Source organism: Molothrus aeneus, chromosome 16 (genome assembly GCF_037042795.1).
Source record: "Molothrus aeneus isolate 106 chromosome 16, BPBGC_Maene_1.0, whole genome shotgun sequence".
Lineage (NCBI taxonomy): Eukaryota > Metazoa > Chordata > Aves > Passeriformes > Icteridae > Molothrus > Molothrus aeneus.
Genome location: NC_089661.1, coordinates 4,455,833 through 4,477,209, shown reverse-complemented (window position 1 = coordinate 4,477,209; position 21,377 = coordinate 4,455,833). Strand labels below are relative to the sequence as shown.

Sequence of the window (21,377 nt, the reverse complement as noted above, 5' to 3'; positions counted from 1 at the left end):
TCTGGCAAAAATCTGACCAGCTGCAATTATTTATTTACCTACCCTGGCAGAGGTAGGTTTGCCACAACAGGCACTGCAGCCACTCTAAGCACTTCATCAAACATTAATTTGTTTTAAATCAGTGTCTCCATATTTGCTATTGTTCGATGAATTAAACTTGTGGCAGTGTTAGTGCTGACAGGTTAATGATAGTATACAGGGAAATTGCAATGACTGGAGCAATTTCATTTGTTAAAAATGGCCAATATTCTCTTCAAATATTTCAATGGCACAAACCCCGCGGTTTGCTTGTTGAAGCTGCTTGCTTTTATTCAACATCTTTCCTGGAGTTATGAAGTTAAACCTTTCAAAATGTTTAATCTATTTTGGAGACTGTATCTTTCTCCAAATGGAGGTCAATAACTTAATTTATGACTGTCAACTTCTAAAGCTTTATAAAGCATTTCTTTTGCTTGCATGCAGACACAGACAGAATCCTTTCTCCTGGGACTGATTCTGCTCAAAAATGTAAATAAATACAGTCACAATTGGACAGGTGTTATATCCACTTCCACCATACTTCATTCCAAATTCAGCTTTATATAAACCCTTGCCTTTCTCTCTGTTATTTCAAAATCATAAACTGCAAATACTCTTGGGAGAAAAATAATACCAAGCATACATCAACACTGGATTTTTTTTTTTGCTTCTACATAAAGGCTGGATAATAGTTAAAAACTGGAAGAAGAGAGAGAGATAATATAAATATAAAATAATAATCCTGTCCCATTTTTACACAAAAAATATAAAATGTCATTTGCAGGTACATCTGAGAATGCACTTGCAAAAGACACTAAAAATGCTTTTTCTTTCCAAACTATGAATTTTGATGTTACAAAACCTAAAAGAGGAAACAGAAAAATAGATTGAGCACTGATTTGAAAAATTCACTAAGAACGCTAAAGCTGCAAAATGAACAATGTTCTGCAACCAACAAGTAAATAAGCCACAGGTTTATTCTGGGTCTCATTCTGATTTATCCAGAGACTGACGGGGCAGCTGCCCATTGCCCCCATCAGACAAGAACCCCAGGATTAATTCTCCCCTAGTGCAACTATAGTCAGCAATTTGCTCAAGGAAGGTCCTCAGAGATCCTTGTTAAAATTCCATCATCAAGCCAAGAGGAGTTTCTTATAGTTTCCCTGTCTCTTTTCTAGTTCAGATCTGCTTGCAAACCCTTTAATCATGTCTGCCAGAGAAGATCTATCCCAGAAGTGCAGAACTTCTCTTCTGAACAGTAATTATTTTTAGCCTCAGAATGCACTGGATGCAATGAAGAGTGAAATGCTTTTAAATTTCCCATGGAAGGATCCCTCTGTCAGATAGATGAGGAGGTTTCCCTCTGTCATGTGCATTCAGGAACAGACAGAGATACACAAACAGAAATGTGTTTCTGGACACAAATCACTCATTAACACATTCATCTATTCAAGGTTACTGTATTACCAAATAAAAAGAGATACAAAGATAGCATGTGGCTGAGGGCTAAGTATCCTCTGGCAGGAATGATGAAGGATTGAGAAGAAAAGAATGAACATTACCAGCAGAACCACCCAAGACCTCCCATTTCCAATTGATGATCAAGCTCCAGCCAAAGCATTACTTGTTATATATTACTGTTTGAAATCCACAAACACACCCATCCTTTACAGAGAGGCAATACCAACGTATATATACTCACATTTCAAACATTGAGCATGTTTATAAGTATCTTCACTTGATATCAACTTTACAAACACAGTGGAATTACTGTCATTGAGCATAGGAGCACTAAAAAAAGCACTATAAAATCATACTACAGCTGATTTGCATGCATCTGAAAAATCACAGGAAGGTTAGTTTTGGTTCTCAGAGTATCTCTATTTTTGCTCCATGTATTAAAACATAAAACATCAGATAATAAAAATAGTTGGAAGTCAACTTACAAATCCAAAAGACCAAATTCAACTTTAGCAATTTGACTCACAGGAATACAGGCTGAAGAATTACTTTTTTATGAAGCCAAAAGTAATTTAAATTCTATTACTGAAACTTAGGTATATAAGAAACAGCAGGTACAGGCTTTTCATCACCTTTCTCGTTCATATTTAGTGCAAAAAAGTCACCTATAGTCACCTGTGATGGATGTGTTTATCAAATGCTCAAAACCATGCCTTGCAAAAATACCTTATTGTTGAATCAATTCAACATAGGTAATCAACTGGTAAACTGAAAAGTTTTAATTAGCACACACAGAGATCCATTTCCTTTTATTTAAAGTTCACTGAAGGCACTTATAAATTAAATTTATATTTTACATAAATAATATATTTTTGATTGGAATTCTAAAAAAGTTGTATATGGAATATCTGCAATAAAGTCTTGGGCACTTAAACTGTGCCTGAATTGAGAGAGAAAAATTTCTTTACTAGAACACGAATTATTGCTTAGAAGAGTTCACTTTGCAAAACTGGACCCACAGACCCCGCATCTAACTCAAAAATTACAAGTTTAAAAAGTGCTAAAATAAATATTTTATTCTTACTTAGCAAAGCTTAGATTTACAAATTAGCAGCCTCCCTACCACAGCTCTCTTCAATGAAGAGCTGAGCAGGAAGCTCAAATGGAATAACCAAAGTCAAAATCCAAGTTGAGTGATATGAAGAATGTGACAAATGTTGGCTTCTCAAAATGTATTTACTTCATAATTTATAGGACTTGGAAAAATCTATGTTAAATCAGGTTTAACTACAGAAGAACTTTTCAGATTACCACCAAAAGTGCTTCATAGAAATTAAGACAATTTTATCATATTTTGGGTTTATCTATGATCATCTTTTCCATAAATAAATGTTCTCTATTTGTTTCTATGTAGATAATCATAAACAGAAATCTCGTCACCTTTCATTTATTTCTGCTAATAAAAAACTCTGTCAGCAAACACTTCTTAATACCAACATTTGATTTCACACTATATACCCTTTCATCCTTCAATATGAGAAGTTCTATGAACTTGATTTTTTGCACAACATTATTTGCAGAATAAGTCCCAGCACCATTACTATTTATTTTAGCCTTTTGATTTCTTATGTAGCAACATAACACCATCCTTACCTGAATTAAGACTAAGCTTGTTCAAACTCTATTGCTTAAAAGAGAGAAAAACCTCTTGACATATTCAATATATTTAAATAAAATAAATAAACCTTTTAAAAACATTGTTCATTCTTCTGTACCCATGGCTTACAACATGATAGTACATGGAGACTTTTTACTTACTAGAGAGCGATCCTCTGAAGGCACAGACCCTCTCTCCCACTATCTCATCCATAGGATAGACTTTGTGAGTGCTTTAGGGTCTGCAATACCCTCGTGGGCATCATTTGCCCCCAACGAGTTGAAAAGAAAATTGTTACATCTATAGCACTTACAATGTCCTGCACACATCTAAGCCTTGGCTCTTCTCACCACTTCTGTTTGGTTTGACTTCTGAAAGTCACAGTCCTAAAGCTTTTATCACAAGGTTTAACACATCCTTACACTCTAGGCCATACCATAAACTGGAAACAAAACACCAAAGTCAGCAAAATAACCTAATGGCTTTTATATGGCAGAACCTATAGGCTGAAGCTATAAATTCATTAAACTATCCCCAAGATTTATACACTATGGACTTTCCTAGGCTTTGTCTTACGATTAAATGCAGCATGTGAAAAAGGATATTGAGACCTGGATGGATGCATCAAGAAGTATCAATGATTGTTACCTGCAGAGGTGTTACAAGAAATTTCATCTGCTGCAACGAAGACGAATTGATTTCTGCAAGAGAAGATAAAATTCACAATACTGCTTGCTGACTGGGAAATGTGCTAGCTGCCAATTGACTTGATGTTTACAGATGGGGTAGGGGAAGGGTGCTTAATTTTAATGAATGTAGCAAGAAAAAGTGTTGAGTACTATAGAGTTTATAAGGATCATGAGGTAGACATGCTGGGATCTTTTAAATGAAATAATGGTGACATTTGGATATGGACTATGTACAAACTCTTGCATTGGAAGCTTCATGTTTAGTGTTACAGATATGTCAATATATTTATGAAGTCTAATAAAAATAAAACAATATATTGAGATTAAAGGGCACTACTGCAAAATATGTAAAAAGCGCTTTTGAAAAAAAATTAAATTGCAATTTACTTTGTGCATCTGAAAGGAGGATATTGAAATTAAAATATTTTGCTTTTTCTATGTCTAATATGACTGCAATCAGAAAATTAATTTTTCTGCTATTTATTAAAAAAAGACATAGTATATTCTCATATACTGTCATCCAAATACATAGAAAAGTCTTTTGCAGAATCTTAGGAGAATAAACTAGAGATATGAGTAATTTAATATAAACCTTCTCTTGCAAAATTCTTTTTTAAACCAGGTAACATAACAAGAGAAACGCTAAATGCACTATTATTTCAAAATGCAGAAAACTTCATTATGGCACAAATCCTGTTGTCCTTTCTGAAATCTAGGCAACCAGGATTTGTGTAAGTGGAAACCATGTTGAAGAATTAACATCCAATGATTCCTTTATGAGCATATCCACAGCTGCCTCGGGGTATTTCTGCGTTGGGCAGGGTTAATGAGCCCGGGTGCAGAGTTAACACCCGGGTCTGGTTTCCTCCCAAGCCTCTGCACTGCCAGGCACAGCAAAAACCTGACCCTGAGCTTTGCACAGCCTTAATGCCAGCCTAACAGCCAGGAGCCAAAGGATGCAGGCTAAGGAGTGCCTGGGAAAACAGCTCTGCAAGCTGGGAGTGCTGAGCATCCTCCTGAAAACACCATGCAGCAGCAAACGTCCCTCAGGGGCAGCAAAACCTGCAGGAACTAAGCCCTAAGGGAGCAAAAATCTATTTCTATTACTTCCCCTCCAAGGTATCAAGAGATTTGAAATTCTCGTTTAGAAATCTGTGAACCTTGTTACTTAGAGGTTCAGATTCTAAGGGGGGAAAAAAAAATAAATGCGAAACAAAACAAGGAATCTGCAATGTGCACTGCAGGGACAGGATTGCACAGGTCCAAAAGCAGAGCATCGCTTCTGCCCTTGCAGAAACACTGACACTGGTGAGCTTAGTGATCAAATGGCTCATTCTTGCATTTTCAACTGTTCATTAAGTTCAATTAACAGCTCTTCTCTTTATTTTGTCATCTGCAACAGTTTCAGGAGCTAATGAAATTTACCTAACAAGTAATACTAAATACACAAATTAAAAAATAAAAAAAACAACAAAAAACAAAGGGGGATAAATATTACATTATAAATACAGAGCTACTCTGTATTTTATAGGTAGCATAATTTTTCACTGTATTTACTGCTACCACCTCTGTGATAATTATAGACAGGAAAAAGTTAGAGGCTTGCCTAAAAGAGCCAGTGGCAATGCTGATTTACCAGCTACTGTTTTACAAAAAATCCTTCTGACTCATTTCTGTGAAGTTGTTAAACTGCCCTCTCATCTAAACGAAAAAATCATTTTTCCTTAAAAACTGCCTCTAAAGTGGTTACTGAGAAGTTCCTTTTGTTCCTCTCAGTTCAGAACGCTGGAACATTTAGCCACAGAGTCTCTATTTTCAGATGTTAAAATGCAGAATTATCTGCAAGAGTAATATGCTAGTACCTCCAGGAAGACCCCAGAACACTAATGCAATTTATCCTTTGGAATACAAAATATTATTTAAAATAGTCTCGAATCTTACTCTTTTTTTACCCAGTCTTTTCTAACTGCGGGCAAAAAAACTAATTTTAAAAAAGTTAAATAGACCCAAAGTGATACCTATTTAAAATAACAACTACTATAAACATCTCTTGTTGTACTGCTTCATAGGAAGAAAATATTTTGCTTTTGTAAAATGAATTTCATAACTCTACACATAACTTTTAAAAGTATGAAGTTACATATTGGTCAGCACAGCAACTGTGAGAATGAAAAGACCAGAGGCTGGAGTCCAATAAGCCAGTGCAATATTTTATAACTAATTAGGTGGGTTTTGCAGCAATTCCTGGAAATTCTTAAGCACTTTGATGGCTTCAATGCCCTTACACTGGCAGGATTCATTTAGCTAAATTCCATAATGTTGTTTGCATAGACTCAGAGGGGAAATTGGTCATCAGAGCCATCACAGATAGCACAGCTGATGGCTGCAGCAAGGGTTAATCCTCTGTGTGGGCAACCGCAGAGCCTGCAGAAAGAGTCCTTAGGAGGGAAGGTGGCTCTGTGGGACACCAGATCCCTTCTGTCCTAAGGCAGGAGGGGAGCAGAGGTGCCAAGGGACAGCTCACCTTGCCCAGTGCCCTGCAAATGGGGAGTGTTCCCTTTAAAGAGCAAATCTCTGCACCAGCTCTGTCGAGCATGCAAGGCTTGAAAACCTCACAAGGAAGATATGATGAAAATTCATGATGCATTTTAGGCTGGTTTAGTGTTCCTCATCACTGCTACACTTGAAATGATTCAAAAAGGTGCAGGAATTGTAAGCGGACCCAACTTTATTATACAATAAGCCCTGCTCAATTAAGATACAGAATCACTTCCATAATTTAATTTGTGTATTAACAGTGAAAGTCTAGGACCAAATTTTTACTGTTCACTGGTTAATACTTCAGATGTAAAAGAGAACACTGATTTAAATAAAAGAAACTTTTTTTTAATAAAATTTTAAAAGTTGTTACTGGCTGTGAGAGCCTAAGAAAAAAGAATCAAAAAACTAAACAAACCTGAAAGGATAACATGATAAATACATTGACCTGAATGCTGGATATATCCAACCTGCCAGATCCTCACACCCTGGGCTAAGTGAAATCCTTTGAAGTGCAGGGATGGCACCTTTTGGCAGTCTGAGCTCTCTGGTGCGTCCCAGACAGCGTGGGTCAGGAATCTGTGCTGCTGGGACTCCAAATGGCTGGGTTCCATCCCAGCAGCTCCTTCCCAAGGGCAAACACTCTGCATACTACTGCTTCTCTCAAGCCCATCTATCAATTTTTATCTCTTCTAGCAAATTGAAAACTAACTCATTTTTTACCAGTATGGTAATAAAGATGGTTTTAAATTTTGAAAAAAAAAATGTTTAAACATTTGATATATATCCCGAATTCAAACAAGAACAGAAGGGGAAGACAACAGAAGTACTATTAAGTGATTTAGATGTGCTTTCTTCCTTTGGGGCAGTTATTGAACCTGCATCACACCATCTTCAAAGGTTTGAATATGTTGTAATTTCCTCTGCTCCGTTCCCTGTAGTCCCTTTGGCAGTAACAAATGTGTGCCCCCAGGGCCCCACATCTGACAGAAACCTCTCTCTTTTGGCACCTGCTCTTTCTATCCAGCAGACCTTTTCCATTTCCAATACATTACATGCTTGCTTTCTCCTTGAAACTGTTTGGTGAAAACATGCCATGCTATAGAATAGAGATTTTATATATATTGAGGGGCTTAAATTCTTTAATCACTGCAGCCTGAGCCTAGTCCTTTCTATGGCTGCCTAATACACACAAGTACTTCTGTGAAGAAACATCTGACCCATAAGTGATCTACCCACTTTACTAATGGAAAATTCAGCACCTGCAAGTGGAAGATAAGAAGAGATTCAGAGAATGGGTCTCAGACACTTCTGGTTTTATGACTTGGGGGATATAACTATCATGAAACACAATTCCAAACTAAGTTCAGAATAAGCTGCTACCCTGAGTGCTTCCTCCAAAAGTTGCCATGGAGTCATCCCACCCGGGGGAAGGAGGAGCTGCTCTGTGTCTGCACCAGTCCCCACTCCTTGAAAAGCACCAGCTTCCCACCCCCTTTCCCTCCTGCAGTCACTGGCCCTGCTGCTCCTCAGGTGTTCAGAGCTCCCAGGTGTCTGGGACTTCATAAACCTGGGTCATTAGGGGTGAAAAACCAGTGCAGGACACACAGGGCCAGTGAATGTTCTGTGTGCCCTCTCCTCTCCCTAAAATGCTGGGTGGCACTTGGACTTCTCACCAGTGTTTCACACAGCACATGATTGAGAACAAAATTTTGGCACACACTTAATTTTCACCCATGACTCCCTGAAGTTTCCAATCCCTCCTCCTCAGCACACAGAGCTTCCTTAAAATGGAATACCAGAGGTCAAAGGGGATTCTAAGAAATTAATCACACTGGCTCTAGGAAATTTGAAATGTAAAAAAGTTATAATCCACTCATATACAGTGATTCTGCTTTGTAGACCTGAATTTCTGGGTTTTGCTGACAAACATAACAAAACTACACAGAAATAATTTTGCCTAACACGGAAGTTCAGACCCCCACCCAAAAATACAGCAACTGCTGAAAACAGTGCAGAGCCCCAGGACATCAAAATTTAGGATGAAGGCAAACACAACATTGAGCAGAAGTTACAGGGGGAAGATTTAAACTATATTTAATCAGTTGACTTTTTCTGGTAGGACCACCATGGGACTGACAAACAAGGCCAGTATTTAGAACTCAGGGATCAGAATCTCAGCTGATAAAATTGCTGCAGCTTAACCCAAAGCACTGACTTCCCTTCCTGGAGCTGCTCCACACCAAATTCCCCAAGGATCCCATGCAGCAAAGGTTTTTCCCAGCAGTTATACAGGGTACATCTGTATATTTCTCCATGATATTATTAAAGTGTTATAGATTTCCTTCGTGCTCTAAATGTCAAGACTTTGCTGCTTTTGTAAGGACTCTGATGTTGAGGGCTTTTTCACTATGAATTTCAATATAGCTGACTGCTGGCTCCTTTAATGGTTTCTGCAATATTCAAGGATGGACAAAGTTCCCCTTTATAATCATTTTATGAAGTCCTTCCCAACTCTTTCCTGCTGGTGTCTTAAATTTAAATATCAAGGCTATCAAAGAATTTAAACTTTTTAATATTAGCATAATAACTATAATTAGAAGGTTGATTTTGCTGTTATCATGCTTTATATTCCCATTACTGTAAGATCAAAGTACATTACTGTACCCATAGCATTTGAATCACAACACAAAGACAACTAAACAACTTCACAGCCATACCTCTATGATATATTGAATGAAATAAGAATAAAACTATAAATAATTCATGTGGTATCAAGCTTCAACAACACTAGCAGTAACTTGTTTGACCTGATGTGCATTAGGAAGGTTATTAGACTAATTTCTTCAATGTCAGGTTCTTTTTCTCTGCAGAATTTCTCGTTCAACCTAACCAACGATGATGCCAAGACAGAGAAGAAGATGTGGATATTTGGCTTTCACTTAGGTCTCTGCTTTTTACCTTGAGTGATGCTTTCCCCATCACAAAATAATGCTCCCCTACATCCATCATTCCTGACCATTTCTTTCCTGAAATTTTAAGGCAGGTCTTGGAAGCAGATAGAGGAAAGCCCTGACTCAAAAGAAACAAGTGCAGCTATTTCTCTAACCACTGCTGCATAGACAACACTAAAGCTCATAGCTCGTCCATCTGCCTGGGCTCAGCTGCCACTGCAGAAGGTGCTGTGTCCCCCTCACCTCCCCAGGTCCCTCCAGCGTGTCTCAAATGGCCCTACAGCCCTGATCCAGGCGGCTCAGCCCAGCCCTTCATTGCCCTGCCACATTTATCACCTCTGCATTGCTCTCATCTGCAATGAGAGCAATCCTCTTTGTCCTCTTTGTGCTCAGTACAGGACATTTCTCTGCGCTTTAGCCAATGACAGCATGTCTCTACCAAAATTCAGAGTGCCAAAGACAGCAGGAGAGAGAAAAGGATTAAGTGTTGTCCTGCTACCAATCACACAACTTCGTGACCAGAAATAATTTATTTTAATACCAAAAAGTTCTTCTGCAATTGCAAAAATCATGAAAAGAAAAAAAAAAAAATCAACCCCCAGCTCTTTTAGAAACCAATGGAAATGTGCATCCCCAAGCCCAGTGATATGCCTGCATTATTTCATTTACTTAGAGAAAAAAAAAACAACCAACTGACCAACCCAAAAACCTAAAGGGATTAAAAATACCTAAAGGGAAGAATGGTCCACAGAAGGTGCTTTCTCAGAATTTGTATTCTTATCTCAGGCTTTCCCCAGCAGATGGGCAGGCATTTTTATTCTAGCCCTGATGGTGAACTAGCTAAACAACCCACTCAAATTCTGGAACACAGAGATTCCTTTTAGGACAGCCCAACAGTGGTGCTGTAAAGCAGCTTGGAGGAACGTCCACCCTGCACTCAGGGTGGATACAATAATTCTGCCATGGCAGTGTCATGGATACAAAACCCCCTTCTCTGTCCTTCCACCAGCCCTCAGTACAAAGAAAATTTCTAGCAAATACATGCAACCTTCCAACTTAGTACTGTTGTTAAAAAAAACAAACAAACAACTTATTTTTAATATATTGCCACAATGTGGACAACTTCTTGCATCAAAACCAGTGGGAAAATCTGCAGGTCTCTCACCTTTCATATTTTAGATCTAAAAATTTTATTTCCTTTTTTTTTTTTTTTAATCAGAGCTATACGAATAGACATGGTTCTACCTCTTATCACCTGGTGCATCAGTGGAATTTTATGATGTATGATCATTCAGTATATTATACCTAGTATGAAATTATTTGCTATTAATAATGCAATATACAGAGTCTTAAGATGAATATTCATCTGCAAAAGGAACATGTGATTTTTAAGTAAATCTGGACATTTTTAAGTAAAACCTAAACCTAATAGGTGAAATTCTGAATACCATACAGCATCTGTACCAGAATTCATACCAATCTCAGTGGCAGAACTGCTCTGAAATTATTGGCCTTTTAGTGTGATTAACACAGTCTAGGCACTTAAATTAAATACTTGAGGAAGTAGTGCAGTAATTCTATTTCAGAAGTGCTCCATGTCAGCAACATAAATCAATGTCATTATGATCCAGGACTGCTAAATGAAGGCTATATTTGAAGTCTTAATATTTATATTTGAAAAATTTGTTTATTACTGTATTTTGGACATATTGTTTATTCTCTTTAGGGCAAAGAAGATTTCTAAGTCAACCTTGCGTAAAGAATCAGTATTTTATTCACTAAAATACATGAAAAATATCCATTTATTTAACTGGGGGATTTGTTCTTTTTGTATGTCATGGCATCCTTAAAATAATGCCTCAAAAACATACTTTATATTTGTTTCTGATTTCATAGGAATTATTACAGTTTACTAGTAACCACCATGTTATCCACTATAACTTTCTTAATATATAGAGGTGAAATTATAAACTTCAGCAATTATAAATAACAATTCTTTCCCTTTACATTATATTAAGTTTGGAATGACTTTACAAATTATTTGACAGCATAATTTTTTCCTGTTTTAATTAAAATACCATAAACACGAGAACCTTGCTAGGATTATTTAAGAATTCATTCAAGAAAAACAAAACAAACTTTAGAAGCTGGTACATGTTTGGTTTACACAAAGTCCTTACTTTACTTTTTTTTTCTTTTAATGCATGTATAGTAAACACCCTACAGCAGTTTTCACTAAAAAAATGTCTTTAGGATACATGGATAAACATTCTATTCCCACTCCTGCAGTATTCTTACAATCTGATGTTTGCCTCAGGTGGGTTCTTAGAGTATCAGCAGCTTGACAAGCCCAAAGGAATATGAAAAAAAAAAATCTATTTAAATACCTAATCAAATGCTTTGGGCTCCTCGGAGGTGTGAAATGCTACAGTAAAAACATGCAAGAGTGTAAATTGTCTCTTTCTTGATTAATCTCATCAACATTGTTATTTAAAGTTTGTTCTTCTAGTACTTCATCACCTTGCCAGAGCACAGAGCAAATGGCACTAACCCATGCAGACTCTATCCATGGCATCCCAGTTTTATCAATAACATTTTATTCCTTGATCTTTCTCTTCTTCTCGCACAATGCTCTTAATTCCTCCTTGGTTTTAAAGCACTCAGGCTGACAACGCTTGGAGCCCGTTCTAATCTGCCTCTTTGCGGTCTATCAAGGCAATGATCTGAGACCTGAGGAGTGTGTAATTAGCCACTGACATGTCCAAAGGAGCTGTTATGGTCTCTCCTGTCACAGGCAGTGACCCAATGGACTGTAACAGTTTTGGTCTGCTGGATCAGGAATCAATGTTTTAGTAACTCCCCAACTCCGTATTTATCCACTCTGCTGAGTACAACACTGAAAAACTTTCAAGTCACAATTTCTTCCAATAGCCTCTAAGACCAAAGAAGTTTTTATGAGCTAGTAAATGAGATAATTCCTACTTTAAAAATGTTAACCAGTTCTTTCCCCTCCCTCCTTTTAGGGAAAAGGTATGAAAATCCTTTAAATAATATATTCATAATGAGAGTTATTTACTATGAGCTTCTACATTAGAATAAGGAACTCCCAAGTTAAAAGTCAGGCTACATAACCAGACATAGGCTGGAGAGATAAACCAAGAGAGGATACTGAAACTGAGATATAAATGTCAGAATAGGTGCACTGATTTATGTATTTATTTTTGGGAACATGATGAGCATTTAACAGCTCTCCCTCTGTTCAAGAAGAACCTGGCAGCAAAAGAACTGAGCACCTTAAGCTTTGAGCACATCAGGAAGACAGGTATGGAAATCTGGGCTTTAGTCTACCTCTACCTTTTCTCCCAGCTTTTTCTTCATGATTTCTAGCATGGATGTCACAGAAAAAGCCAAGTTTTTCCCTGTCTATGGGGATTCCTAAAATATCCCTTGATACTGCAGTGAGTGAGAATGGAGATGAAAAGTAAGGGAAGTAGAAGCAGGGTATGAATGAAACCAGCTCTGACACAACAAAAGTTTAATAATTGCTGTTTGCCATAATTCTGGGCAGTAGCACTAAGCTTTTTCACTACTGTATCCCCTCAGATTAGAACTGGGGGAGGAGTTTCAGCAGTTTCCTGGATATTACATGAATAGTCAAACTACACACAGGTGAATCAAGCCTTCAGAGTACCACCAAACAGGTCAATTCCACCCAGAAGAGAAATGTATTCAAACATCCAAACAGCTTCCTAGAACTGGCAGAAGATGATGTTTTTAGGAAATGGAATTGTTTAAAATGTTTTCCTAAATGTGACTCGCTGAGTCTCCCCCAAAAATGTCATATCTGCAATATTTTAGAACGAGCCATGCTTCAATTATTGGAAAGTACTCTATGCAACATATTTCCATTTCAGGAAATTCTGTCAAAATGTACTAAATGAAAGTCCCTGCTCATGGAATTTCAAACGCTTTGATGATTTTTTTTGTCCCTATAACATTTTCTTTATTCATATTCACCCACTTTTACTTTCTAACTCTTCACAGCAAGGTACTGTTATGGTTACACTATGAGTCATATAGTCCAGTCATCCCCAAAACTCTGAATGAACTGGGATGAAAATGAATTATGAAATATTGACATGACTCCAGTGATCCTCTACTTTGCCAGAGATCACACAGGCATAAAGTTCTAAGAGGTAGATGGCCAAACCCACTACTTCTCTCTAACAGCCAAGCCAATAATTTGATTTTTATTTGCAATAATAGGGAATAAAGAAGCTTTAGCTACATACAGGATTGTCCAGGAAAAAAAAAAAAACAAACAACTAGACCAATAAAGCATCACCACATCAAACCTAAGCAGAAGAAGTGTTAAATATATTCTCTGATGCTGTTAGAAAAGCTAAACACAACCTTTGTAGCCAGTCAAGGTGCTAACTGAACCTTTCCATTGTCAGGATTTGAGTAACCTACAATATGGGCTGTACAATTCCTCCTTATGGATCATCCCCCAAACCTATTCTATTTAGGATTCCACTGGGATAGCAAAATACACAAATGCTGGAAGGTTCCAGCTGGAAGTTGAAAAGTTACCACTATATTCTAATTTTTTTCATCTTTCAACCTGATTCCTTTAGAAACTGAAACTGTGTAGAGAAGCTCTTTGTCCTTAATCTAAGAAGGCACAATCACGAAATGAATGAGGTACTAGATTTTAAAACATTTATGCTTCTGTAAAATTATTTAATGGAAAATTAAATTCTAGCTCAAGATGCTATTATATTTTATATGCAATCAAAACCTTAATTTTTACTATATATCTCTAGTAATCTTCAACAAGAGAAAATAATTTGAATAAAAATATAGTGGTTTTCATTGTTTAATCATAAAATACAAGATTATATAGTCCACAATATAATAAAAACTCCCCTCAGCTAAAGAAGCTCACAATTTATATTTTGTGGTTTTTTACTCTTCATTCTAAATTGTCATTCTTTAATGAGCATGTTTACTATTAAATCAAATCTGTACCTATTCTATTTTAGGATAATTTGAGCACAAGTATCAAGTATTACTCTCAGCTACTTGCCCAAAGACAACTGGAAAATATATTAAAGTATTTCTGCAGACACTACTGCTTTAAAAAAACTGAATACTTCACAAAGACTTGTTAAAAATGTAAACTGTTAGAATATTAGGATTTTATCAGGAGTAAGATTTAAGATCTGGAAGATACATAACTTCTGTATGACAAAACCTTCTCTCTCAAATTTCACAAAACCCTATGTATAACCACAGAACATATAACACAAATTGATAGTGGGAGAAAAAAAAAAACAGAACAAAACAAACCATATTTTTTACTAGAAAGTGTTACGTGCAAAATATTTTTGAATATGCCTTATTTTATTAAAAAAAAAAAAAGCAAAAAAAAAAGTCAGCTTCCAGTGATGAGGGAATTAATCCAGACAACAGAGAGGTCAGTGGGAATGTCCCCATAGTCTGGAGTGAGGTTGAAATTTGGTGTTGCAGAAGGGGATGGTGCTCAGAGCAGCATCCTCTGTGTGTGTGTGTGTGCGTGTGATGGATGGGAACGTGTGTGTATATATGGATACAGCACCATCCATGTATAAACACACCTGGCCCTGCACGGGGACAGCACAGCCCGGGGCTCTGCCTCTCAGCCAGGGCTGCCTCCCTCCTGCCAGGCCTCTGCTCCCTGCACTCCCAGACACGTTTTGCACAAACACCGCTGCCAACGTTCGTACGCGCCAAAAAAGGAACATTTCCCTTACTCCCATCGAAGGTGCAAGAACCAAATCATAAAACACAAAACCAATAGCCAATCAATGTGAATAAATCTGCCCATAGGCTTAATTCAAGCAAGCCATTCACTGAGCTATGTGATGGATCTGTCAAATCCAGTACAGCATTACAGACATACCAGCAACACCAAGTGAACATGCAATGACAAAATGACAATACGCCCCACTGCCATGCTCCGACTCCTTCTACCTCAGGAACACAAAACTGGACGGCCTTGCTAGTTTCTCTTAGTTCAGACTTGGACAGAAATCTAACAACTATTTTGTTTTTCTTTTAAATATTCCATGAAAGATGAATAAGAGCTGTACAAACGTTTTATTGACATCTGATTTAGTGTCTTTTGCACATCCTTACAATTATTTTTTTCCAAATATGCTCAGTTTAGAGAGTTTGCCAGGCAAGTTCCAGACTGATAAAGAATATATTTAGACCAATAGGTCCCCTTTTAGGACTTACACTAATTGGAAAACTTATCAGAAATATTTTAAATCTTGGCAAGTTAAACATAATTTTTTGGATCCACTTCTGCAAAAACCTTCATATCTGTACATGCAATTTAATATATGATAGATCACACAATATAAAAATTGAATTCAGAATTCGTATCCAGTGATTGTATTGCTTCATAAATAAAACAAAGTGTACCTGTTTCTTGGTGGTTTTTGTTTTGTGATCCTAAAAAATGACTGGAGAGATCTGCCAGACCTACCCCTGTTGTGAAATTGGGTTTAGGAGTACATGATCTGTCTCGATAAATACTTAGGGGTTTTCACGGATTGGTTTAATGGTATTTCCTTGCCACCTGAATCTCCCCTGTATATCTGTTCCTTGCCTATTTCCAGCAACATTTCCAGCTGTGACAAACAAGGATACCATTGCATTTCTTCAAACAGAGCCCTCTCACACTGATCATTATCAATTGACTTGGTCTATTGATTCTGCAGTCCCAAATCTTTCTGTTAACCTTTATTTTTAATTTACCAAAACATGTCTCCAATCTAAAGATTTCCTCTTTCCATCTCCTGAATTAAGAAGCCTTTTCAAATATGGAACATTGCAATTTATAATGGATATGAGTGGTGACCAAAAAAAGCAAAGCTTTCCTTATTTTTAAAATTACTATGAAGTAGTATTTCCATTATATGTCACTGCTTTAGTGGTACTCAATTTCTTTGGGCATCATTTTTTATACAAGCAGTAAGTGCAGTTCATGTGTAATTAAATTAAATAGGGGCTCATATGAACACTAAATAAGTGTGTAAGGAGATGTGGAATCTTCAGTGTTGTGAGAGGAGAGCAGATGATAATTACATTGAGAAGAGCAGATACAAGCAGTGGTACTGAAGTATACTTCAGCACCTTCAACATTAATAATTTCACAAAAGTAGCTAAATTAAATTAAGTTTAAAATGAACAAAAAGGTAATAAAATTAAACAAACTGTAGTTGTGAATAATCAGAGGTATCCATGTTTGCACATAGTTTCCCACGTGTAAAGAAATATTTGAGCAGATTGTTATTTGTTTTGTTCTCAATGCTAGTTTTGGGATTCTTTCATAAAGAAATTCAGTCATGAGATTTGTAATTAAGACAAGAAACCATATTCATTTGGGGGAAGCAGATTGAAGATGAGGGTTAACCGCATTTAAAAAGAAAAGTAAATTTAAAAAAATCCAAAAGATATAAAATTCATTTAAGATATCTAAAGTTATGCAAGCAAAGACAGGTTATTGCAATTCTAATTATACACAAAGTGTATCTGAAAATTAGACAATTTTTTTTTGAAAAAATTAATTAAGGACTGTAACAACTGCGTTACTACTGAAGCCATCTCCAGCTTTCTTTACAGCATTTAAGAACACTATCTTCCTAAACAAATCCTTTACCTTTTTGGCAGCATAACTCTCTGTGATGTTGACTCTCTGCCCATAGCAGAACATGTGACCAGCTGATGTTTTATCTTACAGCCTTTGATCTGGTTTATGAGAAGGTAACATCAATTCATAATTAAAGCATTGAAAATTCAGCTTGATATTGTTCAGTTTCTCTGTGTAATGCATAGGTTTAATTAATAGAAATAAACAGCCTATAAAATGATCCAGGGACACCTGAGAGATAGCTGGCAAAACCTGGCTCACCACAGGAGGTTATTTGGAATTTTGTCCTTTGTGTTTAGTAGGCTTTTAGAAGCAGGAGTTGTTTTGCATTACAGAAAAGCTCACATAAAAACCCTAGAGCTGTGACATGCTAACAAACCTTTGTGGAAATGAAATGAAACTACTGAGGAGCACTTCACCTGTGCAGGTTCCCCTAAGTAGAAATAGAACATTGCCAACAAAGTGCACACAGCACAGATCTAGTTGATATCACTGACCCAAAATCAATAAAAAGTAGCTTGCTTACCTGTCTGACACAGCATGCCTCAGCCATACATGCAAATTACTTTATTCACATAACTTTAAAAAAATATATCTTCATTACCCAGAATAAGCACTTGAAAGGCAAATATGCATGCATAGCATTGTAACATTCATACCATGGGACTTGGTTCTAAAAATACAGAATCCATGAACAGCGCTTCAATCTAAGAAATTGTGCACTAGAATTTCTTAATCTCTTGATTTCTTTAAGAAACAGAAGCATTTGTAACACTGTCTAATTTAGCATTTAAAGAATTTTTTTCAATATGTATTTAAGGCTTAAGAAATTATTTCCATGATTCCAAGGGAAAATTTTCTTGTATCAGGAATTGAGAAGTGTGACCTTACTTCTCACTGCCATCATGAAGTAAATTATTTGTGTGTCTCTGCCACCAAATACACCTTCCCTTTACAAGGGAACACTCCTCTAGGACTTGAAAAACATTAAAGATAGAACAGATTTTGAGGGTGCAGTTTATGAGGAAAATGTGGGATAATCCTCCTTCTCATTGCAAAATCATGTCCACACACTGCAAAGACTTAATTTTATGCAATTTGATAAAATTCTGTTCCTACTGAAGTCAACAGCAACTGAGACATTGACTTCTAAGGGATTCCAGCATCCATCTTTCAAGAACACACACTAATATATGTGACATCACTCTTAGTTGATAAAAATTAAGTCTTTGAATGTGCAGATTTTAATGATGTTTCATTCCTGATATTGTTTCCACCAAATGTGGTTTACATTTTGAGAATAAAAATACAAAGCAAAAGAATTTTTTTGCAAGTATTGAAAAAAATCAAATGCCTGGGAAAAAAGCAAATGGAAAATAATTGCTATTTTGCATTGGATAGTTCAAGCTTAGACACAGTTCATTCTCAATTTCCACTGACAAAAACAATGTCAATGAGAATGGAGGGCACTCAATAGGTTCAAGGTTCTAAATCAACTGAAATAATACTCCTAAGACAAATAATGATCCTTAGTAGCAGACCATCATGAATCTGTACATTTATTTATCTGCATTGTACAAGGGTCACAGACGTTAACTGGATGATCTACAGCTTGGGAATGTGCACATCTCATGCCTGATTCTCAATTAAGGCCTAAAGTCTCTCAATTTATGGCTATTCATGGATTATAATAAAACAGCCTGCTTTAGAGATCACAATTATCTGCAGAGCAACAAGACAGTTGTGAGACTTCAACAAGGCAAATTTATAGAATCAACTTCAACTTCCACTGGTCCAGTATTTGTGAGCAGGAAAGGAGCTCTTACCTGTCACTGTAGGCAGCTGCAGTGGCAGTGGCAGGCTGGGCATACCGGTAGGCAGCATAACCACCCTGAAACACAAACTCACGCTCTAACTGCATTGCCATGGCACCTTCCAGCACATTTTGCAACATTTGACAATGATGGAAAGAGTACAGTCATGCTGCAGTTCACTTAAATGCATAGGAAATACTGCAGTGAAATGGTAAGGAAAATATTTCGGTGAATCGTGAAGCAAAATGGAGCACCACAAATTTTTTTAAGGTTTGTCCCAGAGATCAGGAGAAAGCAATGAACTCTATTGATCAGTGTAAGCTTTTTTTAATAAGACATTACTGGATTCTTCTCCAAGTTTTTAAGCAGCAATTGTTCGTATGAACAAAGTGTATGTATATTCAAAAAGCAGTGCTAAACTTAAAAGACAAACTCAGCCAACAATCAATTCTTTTTTTGTACAAAATATGATTTATCATGCCTGGTTGATTAAACCTATGAATTTGTGCACTCAATTAACACTTAATGTTACATAGGTTTCCAATTTAAACATAAAATTATAATGAAGAAGCAAAATTCTCTTCCATGAATTAACATTCAGTTGTATGTAACAGTAATTCCAGCTGTTCAATTAAGCAAACAGGACAAACAAACACACATTGGAAAGGAATTGAGTGCAGTGATGCATTGATTATCAAACTGTGAAAACAGCAGAGCTTCCTGTTCAATGGACCACAGTGTTATATCAACCATTTCCAAATGATCTCAGCATGCCAATTAACAGCCCCAGCCCAGCCCTGCTGATAACACAAACACGATTTACGTCCCAATTAGAATTCTCCCCCCAGCACCCTCTGGGACAGGGGCTGCTGTGGTGCCTTCCCCACCCAACCCCTCCGTAACACAGAGCTGAATAAGACAGTATCAGCTCACTCAGCTTTGAATAAAATTCACTCTTTTGCTGAAGTGTTTGCTTTAATGGATTGGTTCTTTCCTATTTTTTTTTTTTTTTGGAAGGCTGCATTCACTCCAGATATTGTGCTGAGGCAGGAAGAATAGGCCACGATGTGCCAGCCTTTACTGTAACAGTAGAACACTTTTACTGCAATAACTTTTGTGGGTTTTCTAGTTTGATTTTGCAAATAAAAATTCGCTCTTTTCAGCAAAGCAATCTGAACTGCTTTTACAAGCTACTTCCCCTTCTACCACTCAGCTTGGCAGAATGGCTTTCATCCCTACCACATGTAAACCTTTAGTGGGTTTGAACGTTTGAAGCAGGTTGGGTTTGGAAATCAATCGTTCAGCTGACAATGTCACATCACCCTAAGAATAAACCCAAGTTTTACATACACTGACAGCTCATTAGAAACTCCAGGCTTTGAATTGTCAGCTTATTTGATGATTATTCTTTCTGATTTCTTTTCTTTTTAAGTGCTGACATGTCCCTCCCTGCTCCTGTCCAGCTCCCTGCCAGCAGCAATTGTGATACACAAGCCCTGGGATCAGGCAGGAATGAGCCTAAACCCCCTCGTGCTCTCCTGTGCTCCTCTGGGCACACACAGAGGCAGTGAGACAAAAACACCTCCCCAGTTCAGATAATTTCATTTTTATAACACAGCAGAAGGCTATCACTGTCCAAAATGTACAACAGGCACACACTGCTGCAGCTATGTACACACGGGCCTTTGGATATCAGATAATGTCACCAGCTACAAACTGAGCCTGAGAGGAGAGAAATTCAAACTGCACACTTGGGCTGGCCTCTGTCAAAGTGAGACAGGTGAGAGATGTTACAATTTACCTGTTCTCCCCTCCAGGTTTTTGAGGGCTAAATATTGAGATGGCCTACCCAGGGAGGTGGTGGAGTCCCCATCCCTGGATGTGTTTATAAAAAGCCTGCAAGTGGCACTGGGTGCCAGGGTTTAGTTGGGGTGTTGGGGCTGCACTGGACTCAGTCTTGAAGGTCTCTTCCAGCCTGGTGATTCTGTGAAACATGACACCTTTCCCCTCCCCTTTTTTTTCCCCTTTTATTCCCTGAGTGCTGATATGAGGAAGATGCTGAGCTTGTTTTCCTGATCCAGTCTAGCATTGTTTGGCAGATCTGAAGTCTGACATGGATCTGTTCACCAGGGTGTCCAACTCTTTCTTTGTCCTGCTGTCCTCTCCTAAAACCCCTGATTCAAAAGTGAGAGCCACTCCAAGTGAATCCAGCTCCACACACACCAGCTCCCACCACAGCATGGAATTGAGAACCATGAGCATTATTGAGAATCCAGCTCCACACACACCAGCTCCCACCACAGCATGGAATTGAGAACCATGAGCAACATTGAGAATCCAGCTCCACACACACCAGCTCCCACCACAGCATGGAATTGAGAACCATGAGCATTATTGAGAATCCAGCTCCACACACACCAGCTCCCCACCACAGCATGGAACTGAGAACCATGAGCAATATTGAGAATCCAGCTCCACACACACCAGCCCCTACCACAGCATGGAACTGAGAACCATGAGCAATATTGAGAACCCAGCTCCACA

General features: G+C 37.5%; 1 protein-coding gene across 34 annotated transcripts in view; it reads right to left on the bottom strand.

Annotated features, from left to right (window-relative positions):
• RBFOX1 (RNA binding fox-1 homolog 1) overlaps positions 1-21,377 on the bottom strand; it is a 1,178,577-nt gene that overhangs the window by 11,837 nt on the left and 1,145,363 nt on the right. For 23 of the 34 annotated variants that reach the window (XM_066561182.1, XM_066561194.1, XM_066561198.1 and 20 more), the window contains one exon: positions 18,846-18,910. In XM_066561182.1, coding sequence (XP_066417279.1) covers positions 18,846-18,910 — 65 coding nt within the window. Of the gene's footprint in view, positions 1-3,784; positions 3,838-18,845; positions 18,911-21,377 lie in introns of all 34 variants that reach the window. The other 11 variants (XM_066561192.1, XM_066561190.1, XM_066561191.1 and 8 more) reach the window with 1 other exon arrangement.